Source organism: Morus notabilis, unplaced genomic scaffold (assembly GCF_000414095.1).
Source record: "Morus notabilis unplaced genomic scaffold, ASM41409v2 Scaffold1800, whole genome shotgun sequence".
Lineage (NCBI taxonomy): Eukaryota > Viridiplantae > Streptophyta > Magnoliopsida > Rosales > Moraceae > Morus > Morus notabilis.
Window position 1 is genome coordinate 38,161 of NW_010367030.1, and position 23,770 is coordinate 61,930.

General features: G+C 37.5%; 2 protein-coding genes across 3 annotated transcripts; one reads left to right on the top strand and one right to left on the bottom strand.

Annotated features, from left to right (window-relative positions):
• Positions 1-28: 28 nt before the first annotated feature.
• On the bottom strand, positions 29-3,963 carry LOC21387816 (plant cysteine oxidase 3). The gene is made up of 5 exons (XM_010111772.2): positions 3,462-3,963; positions 2,253-2,404; positions 1,760-1,922; positions 598-798; positions 29-240 (listed from the first exon to the last, which is right to left on the bottom strand). Exons 1-5 carry the CDS (start codon positions 3,766-3,768, stop codon positions 119-121), a joined length of 945 nt encoding a protein of 314 aa, XP_010110074.2. The 5' UTR covers positions 3,769-3,963; the 3' UTR covers positions 29-118.
• A 3,826-nt stretch (positions 3,964-7,789) lies between these two features.
• On the top strand, positions 7,790-20,886 carry LOC21387817 (protein MIS12 homolog). 2 transcript variants are annotated; one of them, XM_024174563.1, is made up of 8 exons: positions 7,790-8,088; positions 8,183-8,240; positions 8,594-8,713; positions 17,894-17,947; positions 19,194-19,289; positions 19,393-19,531; positions 20,201-20,338; positions 20,536-20,886. In XM_024174563.1, exons 1-8 carry the CDS (start codon positions 7,967-7,969, stop codon positions 20,595-20,597), a joined length of 789 nt encoding a protein of 262 aa, XP_024030331.1. In that variant the 5' UTR covers positions 7,790-7,966; the 3' UTR covers positions 20,598-20,886. The 2 variants fall into 2 exon arrangements, with proteins under 2 accessions (XP_024030331.1, XP_010110075.2); XM_010111773.2 differs by lacking the exon at positions 17,894-17,947.
• Positions 20,887-23,770: the final 2,884 nt, after the last annotated feature.

The following is a 23,770-nucleotide window of genomic DNA, read 5'->3' on the forward strand; positions in this document are numbered from 1 at the left end:
AAAAAAAAAAAAAAAAAAAAGAAAAAAAAAAAAAAAATATATATATATATCTCTCTCTCTCTCTGAAACCAAGATCAACGGGAAGAAGCAGCTCTCCCATCGATAATTAAACCGAGAGCTAAGCCTGAATGGTTGGGCCAACATACTTCCCTGGCCGCATATACAGGTTATGTGGAGTTTCTATCTCTGCAAGCCATGCATAGTCCTCTTCGTTTCCATCCCTTATCTCAGCTCTATTTGCTGGGGTTCAAATGTTGCAAGTTTAACAACCCAATTCAGCTAATCAATACTTCTCAAAAATATAAGTTCAATTTTAAATTCAAAAAAATGGTGCTTAAAGTTTCAAAGAGCCATATGGTTGGTTCCCAATGCCGTTTTTCATCTTTTTTTTTTTAAAACTAGGCGCATATTGTTGGTCATACACTTCTAAAAACGTCCTTTCCTTCAAGCGGAAAACTACATTGAGGACCAACACTACTGAAATTTGAAAGTTTAGGGAGCATTCCTATTGAATTTAACGTTTAGGAATTAAAATGAGACTTGAGATAGTTTTGGGATCCAGAAGCAGGATACAAGTGAGAATTCTGAGTTACCTACCGAATGCAGCGTAAGGATAATCATGATAGTAAGTAGATCTTCTGCCCGCATCTTCTCTATAAGGAGGTGTGAGAATGTCTAGAACAGCACATGGGGTAACCGCTGTGAAACAATGCAGGTTACCCCCAGTCTTCGGGTACAATACTGATGTGTCACAAGGGGCTGTTAAAACTTCATCAGCTACCAGTTTTGCCAATCTAACTACAAAAAGAAAAAAAAAATTGTAATAGTTTTTCCTCTTATCTTGAATGTCAAAACTAAATGCAAATAACTTTATCAAATCTTGCTCATAAAATCTGGCTTCTCAAAATCATATAGCTATCTTATTCATAACTAGACTCTACTGCATATAGGCCATTGCTTTTTCAGTAAATAATTGCATAGTCGAAACAACAGTTGGCGACCACACCAAGCATGGCATGTAAGATAATCCTACTAAACATTTCACAGTAACTGGCTCACACAGCCAGCACAAATAGCATACTTATCACCTATATTTGATATCAATCATCAGGTTCGACAAAAATTTCACTTTTGCACTGCACAGTCCATATAACATGGAGCAGAAGTTCAGAACCCAACACCTGAAAATAAGTGGTTTTTGTCACATAATGAACAGTTGGATGGATTAATGTTCTAGCCAGACCTAATCATATTATGGTTCCATGATAAAATAGATTCCCCAAGTCTCCTACTTATCTTGCAGAACAATAAAGAATGATGGCAGGACTTCGTTTCATATATTAGGTTTTTGTTTAAAAAGGAAATTCTAACCGTGAACAACAATACCTGGGTTCTGTAATCACCAAATGAGGAATTCCATACCAAAGCCTGATAATTACTCTGGTGCCTACGAGTTTTGAAAGAGCGGGGTTGCATTTAATACGTTGGCTAACCTACGGTTAACATGATTGGAGTTGAGTTGGCAACATATCCTGGTTGTTGGTTTCACAGAACCAAACTTGATCACTGATTCGGAATACTAACACGATTACAACTTCCTTTATCAAATGAGCTTTACAAATTTGAATGTCATGTTCAAAGAGTCTTTACAAGAGTAACTACCAGGGAGTTACAAACACACACAGTCAAGCAAAAATTGCGAAGTCCAACTAAAAACCAACTGTTATTGATCAACCTGAAATGACATTAAAGAGCAGACCTGGAAAGTAAACTGGTCCCTTGCTTTCCCGGAAGAGGGCAGGCTCAACCCAATCATAAGCTTTTAGATGCAAAGAGCCATAGAGAATTTTGCTAAAAACAGTCATCCCGGGATGGTCATGGAGTGGTATGACTGACGAAGTAGGGAAACAGAATATACACATCTGCATGAAAATCCATCAATTGATCCTAAAATTGAAAATCATATGATGAACATCATTTATGATGAACAACTAAATTATGCAAAATCATATTTCCTATGAAAGTGTTACTCAGAGAATAATGGTACAGAGAACTACGTAGTACAAACAACACAATTATATACAAGGATATGCTTACAGAGCTAAATTTGAGTACACAAATATGCCGTTAAAACAAAATAATCTAATAGAACCAATGTCTCTAGTAAATACATTTTCAAGTTTCACTTTTCTGATTCTATAACTCAGTCAAGAATCTACAATTTGGAAAAGTAATGAGATGTTAGTACTTACCGTGAAACTTTCAGATTCAAATATATCCAAGTATGTTATTGGTTGAGCCAACCGAGCAACCCTATTTAGCTGGTCAAGACCAGAAAGTCCATGACCTCTGTCTTCATCTGGATTTTCCTCTTTAAGGCCAACATCAGCAGGACCCACCGTGTCTGTAAATGATATTATTAACGTAATAAGACTCGCACAAAGTCAGTACACTCGGCATGCCATTAGTTATAATGTTTAAACTGAAATACGCAGTAATGAAGAGTAAAGCATTGAGATGTCTATTAAATTTATCTTATACATACTAAAAAAACTGCCCAAACTTAAAAGTTTTCCTCATAATAGATGAAGTTAATATACAAAAATAGGAAAAACCAGCTTACAAAGCGCGTGTAACAAATGATTATTTTTTTAGAGTGTGACTTGAGTGTAGTTTTTAAGTTGAATTTGAGTCATAACTTGAGTTAAAGTTGTAACTTGAATAAAGTTGAGTAAAGTTAAATAAAATTAGAACTTAAAAGAACGTGAACTTGAATAAAGTTGTAATTTGAATTTAAACTTTTTCTGAGTTTTGTTGCAAAAAAACACCCTAAATATGTCAGGTAAAGAAGTTTTGGCGACGGTCGGTCATGAGCATTTGCTATGTTAGCAACCATATTAAAACAAACCATAAACTCATTCCATCACCAAAAATTGTGTCCGAAAGCTAACCTAGAGAAAAGCAAGGTTCTATTCCATTGGTCTTTCCCCATGTCAAGCAATTTGTAAACATTCAAGTGACATTTCTTAGTTCACTAGTTCTTTTTACAGCTTAAATCATGCTTTCAAAAGCAATTGTAGTCAGCACTTACACCATTAATTCTATAATTGACAGATATCCAATTTCTTCAATTTTCATTCCAAAATGTCAACACACCAGGTTCAATAAACTATCCCAAAATAAGTTTTAAACTCAATTGACCGCAACAAAACAGGGGAACATCTATTTATTTATTTATGTTTTAAAAAAAAGAGTACCAAAGAACCAGTATTTATGATGTCAGTGTCAAGTGCAATATAATTACTCAAATTCTTCAACCCACGTCATCAAAACACAAACCCAGATGAAATCTAAAAAAAAACCCACAATGCAGAATCACGCCAAACTGTACAAATAACAATTCTGAATTCTGAAAAAAAAACCCCCTCCTACATTGGGATGTAGGGAAATATTAAATATACCCAGAAGAGAGGAGAGTTTCTGGACAGCTTGTGGGTGCGGCGGAGAAGAAGCAGAGTGCGTGAAGGTGGCCTTGCAGAGGTCGTAGAGCTCCTGGATTTTGGGTGGAGAAAAGCTCTTCTTTGTCATGCTAGTCGTCTGCCTCCCAAACGCTCTACAATTCCAATTTGCTCTCTTTTGTACGGATAGCCATACCTTATCGGTTGCTTTTTGGAATTTTGCAAACATAATTGGTGTTGATGATTGAGAAATTAGCGAAAAAGAAGGGAAAGGTCTTTCGAATTTGTTTGTGGATTGCGAGACATACATGGGATTGGGGGGTTAGTGTTGCAACTTCAATTTTTATCATCAGATTTCGGCGTCCGAGTAGATAGATGCAAGTATAATTTTCACTCCCTAAGATGATTTTCTTTTACAGCGACCACGTCTTCAGATGATTTTCACTTTCAGGCTAGCTCAAAGGCTTTTTTGCGTGGTTGTCCCCTGACCTTTGCGTGATTGGCAATTCAGTTTCTGAACTAAAAATTGTAGCAATTGGCTCCCTCTAAACTTAAAAATTTGATGTATAGCTGGTTCAATTTATGACACCGTTAAAAACATTTTAACGGAAACCATGTGTGCGTCTAGGGATAAAACTGAAGTTTATTAAAAACAATTAATATCTTTTAAGAAAGTCTTTACGGTGAGATACTTAAGAAAACTTACTGGTAGGATATCATGTTTTAATTGTTAGATTAAGTTTTCAACGATAAAACTTACATAAGTCTGTATTAAAAATTTATAGCACACCGCACATAACTTTTTCCTTGCAGATCTTACCATTGAAAAAGTAATCTAACGATCAAAATAAGGTGTTCCGCCGATGAATTTTTTCAAGTGGTCTCACTGTAGAGAAAGCCATCTTTTAATTTTTGAAACAAAAATAAACTTAAAACGTTATAAAGAAAACCAAAACAAACCCCCAAAAAAAAAAGAATGAAACCATTTAATTCAAAAATGTGTTTATTTACGGAATCAATTAAAAAATACGAGAAAATTACAGAATTTTATCCTTAAAAGTGCATGAGTCTAAATTTGTACATTTTCTTCTTGATTAATATCTTTTTGCTTGTATAGTTATTGTTGCGTGATATTTATGCTCGCAAGTGCACGTGTCGCAGACAAGTAATAAAGAGTGAATAAGAGTGTCGATCCCACGAGAATTGAGTCACCAAAAATACGTGTTGGAAGTTATATAATCAACAAAACAAGTAAAGAGTGAATGCGGCAAAAATTCACTAAGATGATGTAAATAAAATGAATGCAAACTAAATGCGGCATAAAATGACTAACAATAACAAGAGCGTAATATGGGTTGTAATTCAATGGTGAAAATGGGCTAGGTCTACTAACTTCCCCTCAGTTGCAAGTCTGACTAAAAATGTTACCGAAATACTGCAGCATTTACTACCCCTGTTAACAGAAACTCCGTTATTGCATAAAATTCTTCCGAATTATTTATGACTAAGGTTCCTTAAACCATTTTCAGCATATTCCTATGTGAATCTAGCTTTCAGAATGCAGATTTAAGCCTAGGTTTCTTTAAGTTATGCAAGGTGAATAATATATTCCTATACCATCCACTAATCAACAACTAAGCAAGGTTATTGAACAAGCATCATTCAAGTTAGATCCGACTAAAACTAACCATTCCAGTATTAATCTTAATCTTGTATCCTAAAATTGATGGCCAGTCAAGAATAGAAATAGGCATTAACACACATGAATAAACAGGAATAGTAATTTAATAGCATATCAGAAAACAAATTGTTATTCTCACAACCTTGGTTTCATTAGCAAACCTAGCTAAAACAAATTAGTTCATAACGAGATTTACAAGATTCGAAGTTCCAGAATAATCCATGGCTAAATTAATAGCTAAATAACAAAAGAGAATTAAGCTAACAGAAAGAAGAACAAATTTCAGCTGGATCTTGGATTCCTCTTTGTCCAGCCTTGCTTCCTTCAACCTCCTGCCTTCTTCCCTTCTCTCACGTCTCTGTATTCTATTTTTTGGAGATAGGTACTCTCTGTATTCCCTCTTATTCTTAGCTCTCCTACTATGCTTTTCCTCTCTTGGTAATGTACTGTGTGTTTTCTGGAGAGGGGTGCTCTGTGATTTCTCCAGAGGGAATGCTCTCTGTCTCTCTATTTTTCAGCCTCGTATATCTTTTCCATTTCCTCTCTCTATGCTTTTGTACCTGGCGGCTGCCCTTGTTTTCAGAAAACATTCCTCTCTAGGGCAACAACAAGGGCTGAGGTGTCACTTGATGATGTGTGCAGTGGACCACAATGATGTCATCAATATGCTATCTGTTCCCAGAATGCTACCAGAAATGCCACAGCATTTAGCCCAAAAATTTCTTGCAAAGTGCACACACAAGTCTTAGTTGACTTTCTACCTCTTTTTAAATCAAAATCATCAAATTTTACTTCAAGAAGAGCATAAGTACAGAATTCAGCCATAGTAAGTATAAACTATAAAAATCTAAATTAAAACACAAAAGAAACTAGTAAAATCACTCTTGGTCAAGCAACTTTTGAGCTTGAAAACCATCAGATAACTCTAATTTCTTAGAGTTATCAGTTATTTAACTATAAATGTTATTAATCAAGAGTCAATAGTGAAATTCTAACCCATACACATGAGTATTTGTCTCATTTTTCTAATCAATAATGAGAGTTTTATAGGCCCACATAATATAGAGAATAGAGAAAGGACTAGGAAATATCAATCTTTTCATCCCCGTTAATACCAATTTTACTTCTCTACTTAATAAATTACTATATGAGAGATTTTTTAGTACGTTAACATATTGATAAGTCAAGTTTTCTTTCTGTCAAATCTACATATAATTAATGATTATTTTCATTATATAAAAGGACCTTTTAGTGGTTACATCAATAATATTGCTATTTACAAGATCAATTGCAACCCAACTCATTAACAACCCCGTTTACGGTTGTTGATTGCATTGTATGACACTCTCTTTACTATTAGATTACACACTACAAGTAGTGCACATAAAGTTTGTCCTAGCACAGATTTTCTCTAAAAGAATTAATTGAGGGCGAGGTAGCCCTAAGCCGTCTAGTCTCTCTCTTTTCTTCATCTATCTTCTCTTTTTATCAAATTCCAACGCTCTTTCTGTAAGATAGAATATAGGTGTTCATGAATTGAAATTACAATCCGAAATTAAACTATTGTATTTGAGAAAATTTCAATCCATTATCAATCTTAAAATTTGTCCAATCCAATTAAAAGCTATTAGATTTTACAGATTTGATTCTTCAAATTGGACTTTGAATTTGGGTTTTTAAAATTAAAGTTATTAAAGACTCATCTTTTCACTATTGAAAATGAAATAAACATATCAAAATAACAAATAGTTCTTTTTTTTAAGGAAAATAAAAAATTGTTCAATAAAATCTAATTCGTTAAACCAATTCATTACGACAAATTTGCTTCAATGTAACTCAAAATAAACATTGACATTGAAAAAAAAGTTGGTACATATATAGACACATATTACCAAACATTAACGAAAAAATATATATAATTATATATTATATAATAATTTTGAGATCCACTAGCTATCTATTTCGGATTTTAATTTTGCGATCCATCAGCTATCTATTTAGGTGTCTACCTAACAATTTTTCAAAAAAATAGAGACTTTCTCTGATATGCTGGTCTACTGGTAGGACCAATTTATGACTGTTGAATTTGATTAAAATTACATTAAACTGAAAAAGTATGTAAAACAGACAATTTCTAATAACGGTAGAAAAGTAGAGAACTACTAGCAGTTTAAATTTTTCAATCCCACCTGAGAAACTTCTAAAAAAATAAGGGATAAACTCATTTTAGTACCTCATATTAAAACGAAACGTGCTGTATTTTTAATAATATTAAAACGGTACATTGACATTTTTAAAAACATCTTCTTAATACTCTAAAACTAATTTTTAAGACATATAATGTCTAAATTACCTTTCTTATCATTTAAATAGAAATCAATATTTTTTAAAAAAAATCTAAAAATATTAAAATATTTAAAAGAAAACAAAAAAATAAAAAAGTTAGTAATTTTGTTTTTGTTTTTGATTAATTAAATAAAAAGCTACTAACATTATTTTATATTTTAAAATTAATTTTAAGATATTATAATTCTTTTTATTAATATTGAGATACCGAATTAATATTATAAAAATATAAAATATTAAAATTATGTTTTACTATAATACAAATTACTTAATGATTTTATCTCAAAAATAAATAATAGTAGTTATGAGAAAACGATAAAGATAACGACGAAAGAAAGAAAATTGAAGCGCTCCCCTAATGGCGTTGGCGCGAAAATCGTCTTCTGTGCGGGAAGAATTGAAAATCTAATCTCAGCCATCTCTTCTTCTTCTTCTTCTTCTTCTTCTTCTCCTTCTCTCAGAACTGCGTCGGAGTGTGAAAATGGAAGGTACCGATAGCGAGGCCGTCTTCGATTCCCTGAATCTAAACCCGCAGCTTTTCATCAACGAAGTGTTCAACACCGTCGACGATTTGGTCGACGAAGCTTTCAATTATTACCTCGAGTAACTCTCTCTTTAGATCTTATATATATATATATATATGTATATATAGATCATCTTTACCAATTTGTGTTGTTTTCTGATTATTGTACTCCAGACAAGCTTCGTCCACCCTGAGAACTGACGGTACAGATAGAGCCGAGGATCTGTCCAAGGTATTTTACTGTTACTCAAATTTTTTTTTTTAAATGGTTTCATTTCTTTTGCATTGAGCCCTTGATTTTCATTTTTCCCTTTTGAATTTACTAAATTTGACGCATTTCTGATGATGTTTTTGTTGGACTCTTGGCTTTGTTTTAGTTAGGATACTCGATCCTAGGGTTTGCTTAGTTCAAATTGAGCACCAAATGGAAAGGTAGATTGTAAAATATAGGCGATTTTCAATTTTAGGGTGAAAAAGGGAAAGAATTGTATGTTTTATTATCTTTTCCCAGTGTTGTTGTAAATTGTAACAGCAGGACCAATCTTTATTGGATGTTTTCGTTTACATAGCTCTATCTATTTGCAGGGTGTTGCTCTAATCCGGAAAATGATTCAATCGGTTTTGGATAAGCGGCTGGTTATGTGGGAGGAGTACTGTTTTAATCACTGTTTTGAAGTTCCTGAGGGGTTTTCTCTGCCCAAAAGCGTATGTTCTTTTCCATTTGCTCGCTTCATTACTGTTCATTGTTCATTGGTAGCTTGCAAGCGTATTGCGTTTTCTCGCTTCGATATTTTATTTAATGATAGGTCCCAGCAAAGCTAATAGGATAATGTGAAAATAGAATTCTACTTAGGGTGAGAATAACCACAGAATTTAGTCTGAATAAACTTGCTTTCTTATTGCCTTGAAAAGAGTTTAAATACAAGGGGAAATAACAGCTTTTCCTAATTCTCAGATCATGTTTCTAAGAATACGGACACTAACGGCTAATAGCAACAGAGTAGCCACACTTATTAAGAATGAAAATAACATCTTCTTGACCTATTCTAATGGAAATAATAACTTCTTGACCTATTCTTAAGCAAGCTGGTAACATGATTCCACAACTTAGACCATGTCCTTTGAAACTTCTTCACTCCTTGCATGGCCCATTGTTCCTGGCCCATCCTTGACTACCTGCACGGCCCATGCCCAATGGCACTTAATCAAAATACTTTGGATTTCTCATGGGCGTTCTTTGAGATCTTCTTGGCCTATCAATACCCCCCTCTTTTATTGGAACCTTGTCCTCAAGGTTCAAGTTCAGGAATCTGTCTCGCACTTCCTGAGAGTTTTCCCATGTAGCATCTTCTGCAGGAAGTCTCTTCCACTTGACTAAGCTTTCTTCAATAAATTTGGACCCTTTTTGACCCAACGTGTGTCTAAAATAACTTCGGGTTCCATGATAAAATCTCCATCTTCAGCAATAGGTGGCAACTCCATACTAGGCGCAATGGTTTCTCCTAATTTCTTCTTAAGTAGTGAGACGTGAAAGACCGGGTGAATGTGAGACCCCTCTGGAAGTTTAAGCTTGTAGGCCACCTTTCCAATCTTTTCTTCAATCAGATATGGTCCATAAAATCGGCTAGCAAGTTTTTGATAAGCTCGTTTAAACACAGACTGTTGGCGGTAAGGATGTAGTTTCAAAAACACCATTTCTCCCCCTTGATATTCGATGTCCCGCCATTTAGAATCTGCTTGTTGCTTCATCCTATTATTTGCTGCCTGCAAGTTTCCTTTGAGTTGCCTTAATAACTCGTTCCGAGAAGCCATACTTCGATCCACTTCGTATATTGAGCATAAGCCTTCATGATAATGTGGAATGGTTGGTGGTCGTCCATATAGAGCTTGAAAGGGAGTCATTCCCATGGAGGCATGGTAGGCTGTATTATACCAGAATTCGGCCCTTGGGAGGAAAGAATGCCACCGTCGAGGCTGTTGATAAGCAAAACACCGAAGATATTGTTCAATACATCGGTTTACCACTTCCGATTGTCTGTCCGTTTGCGGATGATAGGTGGAGCTCATCTTCAATTGTGTTTCGGACATCTTAAAGAACTCTTGCCAAAAATGACTGATGAACACTGGGTCACGATCACTTATGATGGACCGAGGCAGCCCATGTAGTTTGACGATCCCTTCAACAAATTTCTTAGCCACCACCTTTGCTGTATACGGATGAGAGAGAGCTAGGAAGTGAGCTGATTTGCTTAGTCAGTCAACAACAACAAAAATTGTATTTTTTCCATTTGAAGGTGGAAGGCCCTCGATGAAATCCATTGTGACGTCGTCCCAAACTTGACATGGAATCGGCAGTGGTTGTAGAAGTCCAGCAGGAGATAAAGTTTCGGCTTTCATTCGTTGGCATACGTCGCAAGAGGCAACATAATCTTTCACTACCTCTTGTATATTCTGAGTATGCCAGAATGCCCCCCAATTGGAGAATCATGAAATTCCCGCAAGAGTTGTTTGATAATGCTAGAATTTGGAAGTACCATCACCCTATTTTTGTAGAGTAAACCAATCCGTGACGCCAAGTGTAAGGAGTGCCTGGTTGCTCGGTTGCTAAGTTGCTGATTTTCTTCATGTAAGGATGGTCACGAGCTTTGGCTTCAATTGTATCCCATAATGGAGTTTGAGACACAAATAAAGCATCAAGACTAGGACTTCCTGACACTCTTGATAGTGCATCAGTTGCATTGTTCTCTCGGCCTGGTTTGTATGTGATCTCATAGTCATATCCAAGCAATTTAGCCACCCATTTTTGTTGCTTAGGTGTTGCAATGCGCTGCTTCAACAAGTACTTGAGACTGTGTTGATCAGTGTGAATGTAAAACTTCCTCCCGAGCAAGTAGGGTCTCCAAGTTTGGATGGCTTGAATGATTGCTAGCATTTCTTTGGCATATGTGGACCAAGAGCGTTTGGTGGTGCCCAGGACTCGACTCATAAATACGATTGGCCGCCCCTGCTGAGATAAAACCGCTCCTATGTTGCCTCCTGAAGCATCTGATTCAATGATGAAGGGTTCATTAAAATTTGGCATGGCAAGTGTAGGAGTGGTGGTCATCGCCTTCTTGTGATCTTGAAAGGCATTTTCTGCGTCTTCGGGCCAGCCAAATTGTCCCTTTTTTAAGAGGTTGGTGAGAGGACGAGCGATGATGCCATAGTTGAGGACAAATTTTCGATAGTAACCTTTAAGGCCTAAAAATCCACGCAACTCAGAGACATTAGTAGGCCTAGGCCAATTCAATATAGTTTTAATTTTCCCTTGGTCCACCTTAACTCCTCGTGGCGTTACAATATGCCCCAGATACTCTAATTCTTGCTGACCGAATGCACACTTACTAAGTTTAATGAAAAACTGATGATGCCTTAATATTTCAAAAGCCTTTTGAACATGTTCAAGATGCATGGTCCAATTGGGGCTATAGATCAATATGTCATCAAAGAAAACTAACACAAATTTGCGGAGATAAGGACGAAATATTGAATTCTTAAGTGCTTGAAAAGTAGATGGAGCATTACAGAGACCAAATGGCATGACTAAATATTCGTAATGACCATTGTGGGTACGAAATGCATTTTTATGAATGTCTGAGGAATGTACCCGTACCTGATGGTGTCCTGCTCGTAAATCAAGTTTGGTAAAATAAGTAGCTCCATGGAGCTCGTCGAGCATATCATCAACTGTAGGAATTGGAAATCTATCTTTGATAGTTACAGCATTAAGTGCTCTATAATTAGTGCAAAAACGCCATGAACCATCTTTCTTTTTTTACCAACAAGACAAGAGATGAAAAAGGACTAGTACTAGATTTTATAAGCCCCAATTTTAACATGTCATGAACTTGTTTTTCAATTTCAGCTTTTTGAAAATAGGCATACTCGTATGGTCGCACATTGATGGGCTCGGTCCCTTCTTTCAAGTTGATGTGGTGATCTATTTCTCTTGTGGGCGGTAGTTGCGTTGGCTCCTGGAATGAATCTTCAAAATTTTCCAATAATTGTTTCATGTCTATATGGACATCCTGTGGTGTAGGCTCGGCTGTGGTTTGAAGATATTGCAAACAATGAGCCCCCTTGCCGTCTGTCCTTGGAGATAGCTTTCGTTGTCACAGGTTGAATTGATTGTGAATCAGTTCCTTCTAATCTGTGATTTTGATTGTTCCACTGAAATTCCATTGTCAATTGTTTCCAATTACACACCACCGTCCCTAATTGTTCCAACCAATGGACACCTAACACCAAATCCAACCCACTCAATGGTAAAGCATAAAGAGTGAGGAAAAAAGGAAAACCTTGGAGCAACACTTGGACATCCTCAAATCTCCCTTGGCATCTTAACGGACCTCCATTTGCCACCTTAACATTGAAAGGTTTAGTGGGAACTACTGGCAACTGTAACAAATTGGCTACTTTTTCACTAATAAAATTGTGAGTGGATCCGCTATCAATTAGAACAACTACTTCGTAGTGCCCAATTTTTGCCATCACCCGCATGGTTCGGTAAGATGATCAACCCGAAAGTGCATGCAGTGATATTTTTGGTTAGAATTCCATTTGGTCCATGGCCTTCTCCTCATCGGAAGTGTCAGTGTTGCCTTCTAATATGAGAAGTTGCGGACCACGACACCTATGACCCGGGGTAAATTTCTCGTTGCAATTAAAGCAAAGCACTTGTGCCCTTTTTTTCCTGCATTTCGTCCCAAGTGAGTCGCTTCATAGGTGAAGCTATTTTGGGTGTTGTCAGGGAAGGAGAGTCGGAAATTGACCGTTTAAAAGGTCGTGTGATTTTCCCTTGGCGTGTTAGTTGTTCATCTCTCATCCGTGCCAAGCTAATAACTTCCTTCAAAGACTTGGGTTTGAACATTCGAATGCCATCAGCGATCTCTGTTTTGAGACCTCCCATAAATGTCCCCACCAATGCCTTCTGTGTCCACCCTTGTACTCGATTCCCCAGCGTTTCGAACTCTTTTTGGTAGTCACGTAAGGAGCCCACCTACTTAACTCGAGACAAAACTTCATCAAAGTCCTCACATTCAGTGGGACCGAATCTGGCCCACAACTCCTCTTGGAAGATTGCCCACGTTACTTCCTTGTCTTCTTCTCTATAGGCTCTTCACAGCCATTGCCACCATTGATTAGCTTCTCCTTCAAGATGGAAAGAAGCCAACGATACCTTCAGTGTTTCGGCAGTGCTTTGGTATTCAAAGAATTGATCCACTCTTGTGAACCATTCAGTGGGATCATCTCCTGAAAATTTGGGAAAGTCCAATTTAGCTAACTTGGACGAGAACATTGGGCGTCCTCCTTCAGAATGCTCTCGGGGTTCTTCTCTATTAGCGCGGAAGCGCCCGTTACGATCGTTGGGGTTGCTGTTTGAGGCTTCGTTGTTTGAGAGCAATGCTTCAGATAGTTTGTGGATGGTGTCCTCCATTCGATGTAGCTTATCAGCAATGCCAAGCTCCATTCGGCTTAAGTTATCTTGGAGTCCTCCGAGCCCAGCTTCTAAGTTTTCTATCCGCTCTTTGTTGGTGGCCATCATAACGTAGCTCTGATACCAATGATAGGTCCCACTCAAAGCTAATAGGATTATGTGAAAATAGAATTATACTTAGGGTGAGAATAACTACAGAATTTAGTCTGAATAAACTTGCTTTCTTATTGCCTTGAAAAGAGTTTAAATACAAGGGGAAATAACAACTTTTCCTAATTCTCAGATCATGTTTCTAAGAATACGGACACTAACGGATGGCAACAGAGTAGCCACACTTATTAAGAATGGAAATAACATCTTCTTGACCTATTCTTATGGAAATAATAACTTCTTGACCTATTCTTAAGCAAGCTGGTAACATGATTCCACAACTTAGACCATGTCCTTCAAAACTTCTTCACTCCTTGCATGGCCCATTGTTCCTGGCCCATCCTTGACTACCTACACTGCCCATTCCCAATGGCACTTAATCAAAATACTTTGGATTTCTCATGGGCGTTCTTTGAGATCTTCTTGGCTTATCATATAATTGCATGTTGTTGTGCATAAGACGTTGATATTAGAAATGTATGTGTTTGGACTAGCATAGTCACTAAGCTCACATACCATTGTCAAATAATAAATTTGGGCATGTGTGGATAAACTCATATCTGTTTATCATGTTGCTATGGTCCTTAGGGTGATGGAATTATCCTATTGATGATTTTATTGCTAGGTATGACGCTTGAAGCTTAAGCTTATCATCTTTTGCATGTTTTAGGTATTCGTATTGTTATTTAACATTTTGTGTAATATGATTATTGTTAGTGATTATGCAGTCTAAGTGGAAAAATATTTGAAACAATTATATATGGACTTGCATAATTACTAGACTCATATCATGGTCAAATGAAGTGTTATGGGTAAACTTATATATTTACCATATTGCTAAGACAATTAACTTATCCTGTCTATAATTAATTGTTTGGTAGGATGCGTAGACTAGTTAAGGAAATTGGTTAAATGTCATGAACCTGTTAAGCCTCTTACAGGTACCCGTAAATTCAAAAGACCGAGATTGAGCGCTTGGTACTCGTTTTTTCGATGATATTTTAGTGTACAGTCGGAACATAGACGATCATGTCATCCACTTGCGAAGGGTGCTAGACATTCTAGGGACGCACCAGTTATTCGCTAATGAGAAGAAATGTGCATTCGGCCAATCCTAATTGGAGTACCTCGGCCATATCATCTCTGCTAACGGGGTTGCAGCGGACGAAGTCAAGATCTCGGCCATGCTCCATTGGCCAACGCCGACTACGCTGCGGGATCTGCGAGGTTTCTTGGGACTCACGGGTTACTATTGCCGGTTTGTGGCAGGTTATGGCACACTGGTTTGGCCGCTAACTCAGCTACTTAAGCGCGACAGCTTTTACTGGGATGCCACGGCAACAGAGGCTTTCTCCCGCCTCAAACACGCCATGACAACGGTGCCAGTGTTGGCCTTGCCCGATTTTACTCAGCTTTTTGTCGTGGAGGCGGATGCGTCCGGCCATGGCCTCGGGGCGGTTTTGATGCAAAACAACCGCCCCCTCGCCTACTTCAGCCAGACCTTCTCCTCTCGCGCGCGGTTGAAATCCGCCTACGAGCGAGAATTGATGGCTATTGTGATGGCCATCCGCAAGTGGCGCCACTACCTTTTGGGCCGCCGTTTTGTGGTTCGTACCGATCAACGGAGTCTTAAATACTTGCTAGAACAACGGGAGGTTAGCGCCGAGTATCAGAAGTGGCTCACCAAACTCATGGGGTATGATTTTGATATTCACTATAAGCCGGGATTGGGCAATAGGGCCGCGGACGCCTTGTCTCGCCGAGAGCCACTTCCTTCCCTTGCTGCTCCGTATTCCTTATTACTCGGGGACCTTGACGCGCAAGTCATGGGAGATGAGAAGCTTAAGGCAGTGGTTGACACCCTTAAACAAGGCAGAGTTGGGCCCGCGGGGTATAGACTCGTGCAAGGGCGGTTGTTATACCATAACCGGCTGGTGGTGCCATGTTCCTCACAGCTGGTGAGTACCATCCTAGCGGAGCTGCATGACGGCGTTATGGGCGGCCACTCAGGCTATTTGAAAACTCTTAAGCGGGCGCAGGCCTGCTTCTATTGGCCAGGGATGAAGCGCGATATTCACCAGTATGTTGCCCAGTGCACAGTGTGCCAACAAAACAAGAATACCACTCTGGCTCCTAGTGGGTTGTTGCAACCCTTGCCGATACCGGAACGCATTTGGGAGGATGTCTCGATGGATTTCATCGAAGGTCTTCCACGATCCGAGGGGGTCGACGCTATCTTAGGCGTCGTGGATCGGCTGAGCAAGTATGCCCATTTTGTGGGACTCCGGCACCCGTTCACGGCCCAATCGGTGGCAGGAATCTTCTTGAAAGAGGTAGTTCGCCTCCATGGCATTCCCTCTTCCATTGTTTCAGACAGGGACAAGGTGTTCATTAGCAAGTTCTGGACCGAGCTCTTCCGTCTTCAGGGCACGGTGCTCAAGCATAGCATGGCGTATCACCCTCAAACGGATGGGCAGACCGAGGTTGTCAACCGCTCCATGGAGACGTATTTGCGTTGTTTCGCATCCACCCGGCCCAAGACGTGGGCGCGCTGGCTTCCATGGGCGGAGTATTGGTATAATACTTCGTTTCACACGGCCACACGAACCACGCCCTTCCTTGCTGTTTATGGTCGGGACCCTCCCCATTTGCTGTGTTTTGAGGCCGGCTCCACGCCTTTTTCGGCGGTGGACCAGCAACTGCGGGACTGTGACGCTGTCTTGGATGAGTTACACCAGCAATTGCTTCGAGCACAACAGAAGATGAACCACCAAGCGGATGGGCATTGGCGGGATGTGCAATTCGAAGTTGGGGACCTTGTCTACTTGAAGATCCGCCCGTATCGACTCAAGTCCTTAGCTCGGCGACCTAATGAGAAGCTCGCTCCCCGATTCTATGGGCCCTTCAAAGTCCTCGCGCGAGTAGGATTGGTTGCCTTAGACTCTAGTTGCCCGAGCCTTCTTCTCTCCATCCCGTATTCCATGTCTCCTAGCTTCGTCGCGCGGTGGGCGCCACGTCTGTGATCTCCGAGCTTCCTCCCCACCTGTCTGAGGAGTACGAGTTGCTGATCGAACCGGAGAGAGTGTTGGGGTTGCGAACAACTTCGGCAGCAGGAGCCAAACCACTGGAGTTGTTGATTCAATGGAAGAACATGCCTCCTGCAGAGGCTACGTGGGAACCTTTTGAGCTGATTCAAGGCTAGTTTCCCACGTTTCACCTTGAGGACAAGGTGACTCATTGGGAGGGGAGTACTGTTAAGCCTCCTATTCGGTTTACTTATGCTAGGCGTGTCAAGCACGTGAGGGGGGAGAATCAGTTGGTACCTTAAGGCCAATTTGGGAAATTGTGAGAGTCCTGGGGATCTGTGTTAGTGTGGGGGTGGGTGGTGTGTGGGGGGGGGGGGGGGGGGTTAGGCAATCGGTGGGTAGAGTGGAACACTTTTCCAGGGAGAGAATTGAGCCTCTCGAACGCTCAATATCTATCTTCTTTTCTGTACTTTCCATTTTGTTCCAATTGCGATTACCATTAATACAACGCAAAGTTTACTTCTCTATTATCTTGCTTTTCTTTAAGTGGCATCTATCAGAACCGCATAATCTTTACTACATTGTGGTAGTGGATTGATGCATTAGGTTGTGATGTTTGATGAATTATCCTTATCTGCAAAAGAGTTATATACTTGCTTTGATACCACTTGTTGAAAATAATTTTGCCAATTTAGCTACAACATATCATAAGATAAAAGGTCGTGGGTTACCTTTAGAAACAGTGGCATCGCCGTCAAGTCGTCGAAACGTGCCAATGCAAAGAGCTTGAGAGTGATGAGCCGTCCTCTCCATATAGCCTCTCCACACACTATGCACAAGCGCACACAACACCTTCAACCCACAAAGTAATCCCATTACGTTGATTGAAACACTTATGTCAAGTGTTGTGGGGAGCTATTTGGTGGGTTTAGGGGTGTGTGTGTGTGCAGTGTGTGGAGAGACTCTATGTAGAGGAGGCTTCATTACTCTCAAGCTCTTTCCATTGACACGTTTCGACGGCTTGACGGGGATGCCACCACTTCTAGCATATAACACATGATCTTTTATCTTGTGATATGTCTTAGACATTAAATAGACATGATTATTTTCTACAATTAATTCGAACCGTTGGAACTGGAGAGGGATGGGTGTCTTAACTTCGTTTTAGATTCACAGTCCAATTATATAAGACATTGGTATGTGGAAACTGAGATTGGTTCATGCTTGTTCTAGGAAGTAGACTGCAAAAGCACCATTGCCATTGTGTACGAGCCACTAAGAAGTGAGGTGATTTTGACTTCAACATAACTGTGATTTGTGATCATTGAAGTATGCCCATTTTTATTAGCCCAATTGTTTTCCCTAAACATCTTGGGACCATGATCTCACTTTTCTTCAAATCTTTTATTACTTAGTTGTATAGTAACATTATGAAGAATCTTTTACAAGCCAAGTTTGACCAATTCAAGTACATATTGAAGAAGACAGCCTTGGTAACTGCTCTTAGCTCCTAAAATTATAATTGCATTGGAAAACAAGAAGTCCTTGTGCAAAAATTCCCACATTAGGGTTTGCAAATAGCTTTGCTTCGTAATCAGTTTCGTATGACTGTTTCATGGTAATATGGTATTACATAACTTCGTGCTTACTCTGAAAATGGCTACATAACTAAAATGTCACAATTAACACTAGCAAGCTCTCTGTTGCACCCTACTTCCTCTCACATTTCCCTAGCAGCAAAATTATTTTACTACTTATGACTAGTAAAATTAAGGTGGGTGTGTATGTGTCAGTATTAAATAATCTTTCTGGAAATTAAGCATTTTTTTCAAAATTTTATGGGAATGTCATGTAGTCTGGACTCCAATAGGAGTAAAAGAGAGTTTGATGTGCCTCTTACATGCTTTTTTGTGCAGAGTGGGACTTTTTCCTCAATTCTCTCACAACTTTGTTTAATCCAACGACACTTGATTTCCTCGTTCCTTGTTTCGAAGTAAATATTCTGTGTGCAAATCTAATTGTGGGGCATAAATTCAAAATCGAGTTGGAATTAGTTTGCATTGTTAAATTTACTGGTAAAATGTACACTAGAGGTTTCAAGGTTTTTTTTTTTAATTACGTCAATAGACACAGAAAACACTATGTTGCAATTTGCATATGTTAGCCATATTTCTCTTTAATTCTACTCATTATTATGATATTACTGTCGGAAATGATGAGAATGGATAACATAAAATGTCCAAGGGATACTAGTTAACATGGACAACACAACTAGATTTTTCCACACTTTAGGCGCACTTAAGATGCACTATTGATACTACTTTTTAAACTAAACTCAATTTTATTTTTCTTGGTTTTCTCTGTTTTAATATATGGTTGAACTTGCTTTTAAACTAAACTCAATTTTATTTTTCTTGGTTTTCTCTGTTTTAATATATGGTTGAACTTGCTTTTAAACTAAACTCAATTTTATTTTTCTTGGTTTTCTCTGTTTTAATATATGGTTGAACTTGCTTTAAACATTTCCTGCCAGGATGAACCACCCAGCAACAGTTCAGTATTGCAAGATGCACTCTATGATCCAAATCTAGATGCTCAGCTGGATTCCTTAAGGAACAAGCTTACCACGGTAATCATAATTCTGCTAGTTGTGAACAATTCTAGTTTGCATGCTATAGTGTGTTTTCTCTCATTTCCATTTTGATCTTCTCTGTTGTAATGCAACTGTATAGGTTGGTAAGGAATCTGCTGTGCTGAACCGAGAGCTCCGAGCATTGGAGAAGCAGTCTGTTGCTAGTGGCAATTTTGCTGCACTTATCAATGAGACATTGCAATCATACAAGGATAACTCTTTTGATCAAATGTTTCACGGTAATCGGATTTACCTTCAAGATCTGTTGCCGTGTACTTTAAATGCTTTGACATCCATTTTCTATCCTGGACATGTTGAGGATCAAGAGTCTAGGATGAAGTCATATTTGGATACTGCAATTTATGAGATTAGATAACTCATCTGGTAAAATTATTCTGTTGCAAAAAAAAAAAAAAAAAAAAAAATCAATACTCATTTCAGTTGAAGAAAAGTCATTTTTCTATTGAGTGGCAGAAAGCAAACTCGTTCTATAGTTTCTTATTTTTCTTGCTTGAGTTGACTCATTTTCGAAGTATTATTGTACTTGAAAATGTCTTACATGCATTTTGCCTTTTAGGATTTCTAACTTTATTTTTCTACAAAATAAATGACCAATTTTTGAATTTTTTTTTCATATGGTGCTGGTGGAGTTCACTGCTTGTTTTTTCCTCATCGCTTACTATATGTTAAAATTTTTATTGCTTTACCCTGTAACATCAAGTTCTGCAATGAGAAACTTGTTTTTTTAGTAAATTTGCTATGTGCTCTGCCTTTTCGTTTTGAAGGCCCATGATTTTAGCATTTAGGCTTGTTTTCGTATGTAATTATTTGTTCCTTTCTTGGCCTGATAATATTTGCGGAAGTTTCTGAAAAGTACAAAACTGAAAATACATGATTGCTTCCTACAGAGATGACAAGAATTGCATCTGAACTGAAAATAAAAATGGGAAAGCTGCAGACAAAAACAATGGAAGAAACCCGACAAAGAAAAACAGAGCGGCTTCATGCACTGAATAGAGATTCGTTCAGATTGGATTTTAGTAACGGTAATAGTTGAGTGATGTTTATATATGTGTTCTGGATATGTGCAAAAACAAAAGTTAGTTGGGATGACTAGTTTGCCTCGATGTTTGATTCTACCCTTTTTTGGTCAAATAAAAGGAAAACTAGCTCGTCAGTTTAGTTTGTTGTGTTCATCGGATTTTCATGATTCTCACTTCAGATGCTACTTTCTTTCTTGCAGGCATTGCTGACGTGAAGCTGGAAGACCTTCAAGGATTTTTGGCGAAGATGAAAAATGTGTGAATTTGACGTTTCATTTTAGTATGTATTGCAGTACAGCAGTTATGCTCCTGACTGGTTAGTGCTCAAGTCTTCTTTCTTGTTCCTCATTTAAAAAGCTTCCTGACTGGTCGTTAGTTAGTAAATCCTCGTGACTTTGTTTTTTTTAGCAAACAAAAAGGCCCTGTTGTTGTACGTAATTGTGATTTTTTTTTTTTTTGGAACGATTGTTAAGTGTGTCGTTTGAATTTTAAAGTAATGGCTTGGAACGTTAAAAGTAATCGCTAATAATGGCCCTGTTTGGCTCATCAGATGGAACAAAAAATTTGAACAGAAACTCAAATTTTTATGAGAAAAAGAATATTGTAATAGAAATGTTTGAATTGTAGATTAAACTGCAAACCAATCGGCACCAAAGTCCAAATGCTGGCTAGGCATCAAAAGAAAGAAGAAACGAATAGTGCTACTAATTGAGCTCTTAGACTGCTACAGGCCATTTGGACCATTAGCTAATTACAAATTAGTGTTTAGATGCACAAGTTTTGGTTCCAATTTGAATAATTTTCTCGTCCGTCCTTTTAGAGAAAATTGAGTCTATATTTTTATATTTATTCTTAATTAATATTTTTTTTTATTAATATAATTATTTAATTAAAAATAAAAAGTAAAAATTTAAATCTATATCATTTTAAAAGAATATTTATCTCATTTTCTCATTTTCCCACAATAGTGTGATATTTTAAAACCAGCCAAACCAGAAAAGCCGTAGATCTAGAAGGCAATCCAAACAAGTCTCCGTCGTGGTGGTTCAATGCTCTTCTTTTCTGCCCGTCCTTGGCTGCTAGAGATCTACAAGGCATGCTGAGCTACAAAGTGTGGATTAATTAAAGTGGACAATCTGGACTATTTTCTTCGCTAGAGAATTTTTCCTTAAGGCTTTCTTTGGAAGTGGGATTTTATGGGGAAAAAAATTTGAAGGAAGAGGAAAAAAAAAAAAAGACGGAAAAAAATTAAAAACTTTTACCTAGTTTGGAAGGTTAAGAAAATATATAGGAAAAAACATTTGAAAACTTTCACCCGAGGACGAATGCATCGCAAGCTCTGGGGGATGGATGATGGCGGCGCAGGCGAGACGGTGACAGATCTCGCCAGAGAAGAGAGATCGCAGCCGAGGACGACCGCCGCAGAAGACAGGAGGGAGATGAGAGGAGGAGAGAGAGAGAGAGAGAGGTGGGCGGGGGAGAGAGAGGGAGGTGGACGGAGGAAAGAGAGAGGGCGGAGGAGAGAGAGCGAGAGATGTCTGGAGGAGAGGAGAGAGAGAGAGGGCGGAGGAGAGAGCTGGGCGGATGAGAGAGGGGAAGAGGGAGAGGGAGAGGGAGAGTCTGCTATGAACTATGAAGAGGGAGAGAATCAAGAAATTAGTGCGAGGAGAGAGAGTGGTAAGTCAGAAAGAGAAGAGAGAAATTTAATTTTTTAATGAGAGAATTTTAATTTTCCCTTTAATTTTGGGTGGAAAGTTAAAATCCACACCTATAGTATAAATTTTAGGTTAAACTTTTTCTTCTAATTTTTTCTCATTATATTCCTATTTCCAAACATGAGAAAACTTAAATCCTAAAATCTAAGTTTCAAACACACCCTAAGTGTTTTTTAATAGGTTTTTTTGTTTTTTGTTTTTTGTTTTTTGTTTTTAAACGAAGCACATTACTCTTTTGAGTTGTTTTAGATCCTTAAAGTTGTACCTTGCTACCAACTTAGAGCATCTTCAATGTAGTGTCAAAATTTTAGCATTTGAGTTAAAATATGGTTCTTTAATACAATGTTGTTTTCTATGTTAAATTTGTCAAACTTTTTGCTTGGCGGTAAATTTACCATAAACTATAATAAATGTTAAATGGTTATTTAATTGTTATTAGTTGGTATATTTATTTTTTCACTAGATCATTACAACATTGTTCTTTAATTATTCTTATAATATTAAAGATTATTTTTAGAAGTTTTAAAACTTAATAATCATTAAAAAAAAGTAGATATGGTATTTGAAATAATATTATGTAATGAAGTTCAAAATAACTATCTTTACATTTTTTATGATTTTGCTTTGGTTTGAGAATTAATGACAAAATGTTAATTTTGTAGCTAAATCATCCTTTAGTAAAAAAAAAAAAAAAGAATGAATTACATTATTTATCATAGAAAATCTGAATATTCAATACTAATCACAAACAATTAATACTCATTATCCGATACTAATCACAATCAATCCAATACTAACATATTGCAAGTATATGTAATGGTGTTTATATCAATAAATGTTCAATTATCCCCCTCTCTTTGAAACTATGCTTCAAGCTCTTCAACCTTTACTTGTCGTATCCAATACTCTCCCAAAAGTAAAAAATTTACTGTAGCTCCCACAACTAAACCTAGATAATAAATAAAGACAACAAATAAACAAAATAACAAACATATCCATAAGGAAACAGAGAGACAATAATAGCTACAAGATACCGAACTACAATAGTAATAGAGGAACCAAACAATAGGCTCTAATAAGCCAAATCAGAAAAAACAACAGAATAAAAGCCTACATGCGGAATAGGCTCTAATAAGCCAAATCAGAAAGAACACCAGAATAAAAGCCTACATGCGGAATTAGTGGGGCTGTTCGGCTGTGGTGTTTTTGAGTGAAAAATTTAAAAAAAATAATTTGAGTTATAATTTTATTTGAATTTATGTTCTTTTAAGTTTGAATTCGAGTTTAAGACTAAAACTCGAGTTCAAATTTTCTCTTCAACTCGAGTTTAAAAACTCAAATTCAAATTAATGAACAATATTTTTTTTATTCTTAAAAATGCTATAACTTTTTTATTTTAATTCTGAATGAGATGATTTTTAATTCGTTGATAACGATAAGACGAATAAAACCCGACCCATATACCCTATTAAAATTTTTTATCAGTATTGAGTTTTTATTAAAATACTATCTAAATATAAATTTAAGTTTTGACTCACTCAAATACAAACTCAAAAAGGTTCTTATTTCAAACCATAACTCAAATGTACACAACCAAACACAAACTCAAATTACAACATGTTTGGTAGGGGGTTCATTCCTTGATTCGAATCATAATTTGTGGTTCGTTACAGTATTTTTTCTCATAAAAAATACACGTAAATTGAAAATGGTTCGAATC

What these genes read in the sequence shown, in the direction of transcription:
- LOC21387816 (XM_010111772.2), bottom strand. Translation starts at nt 3,768, where the DNA reads ATGTATGTCTCGCAATCCACAAACAAATTCGAAAGACCTTTCCCTTCT. An exon ending in TTGAATCTGAAAGTTTCACG is followed by an intron (nt 1,923 to 2,252) that starts GTAAGTACTAAC and finishes ATTTTCATGCAG; the next exon opens with ATGTGTATATTCTGTTTCCC. An exon ending in GGGACCAGTTTACTTTCCAG is followed by an intron (nt 799 to 1,759) that starts GTCTGCTCTTTA and finishes TTCTTTTTGTAG; the next exon opens with TTAGATTGGCAAAACTGGTA.
- LOC21387817 (XM_024174563.1), top strand. Translation starts at nt 7,967, where the DNA reads ATGGAAGGTACCGATAGCGAGGCCGTCTTCGATTCCCTGAATCTAAAC. An exon ending in GCTTTCAATTATTACCTCGA is followed by an intron (nt 8,089 to 8,182) that starts GTAACTCTCTCT and finishes ATTGTACTCCAG; the next exon opens with ACAAGCTTCGTCCACCCTGA. An exon ending in GGTTTTCTCTGCCCAAAAGC is followed by an intron (nt 8,714 to 17,893) that starts GTATGTTCTTTT and finishes TGCTTGTTCTAG; the next exon opens with GAAGTAGACTGCAAAAGCAC.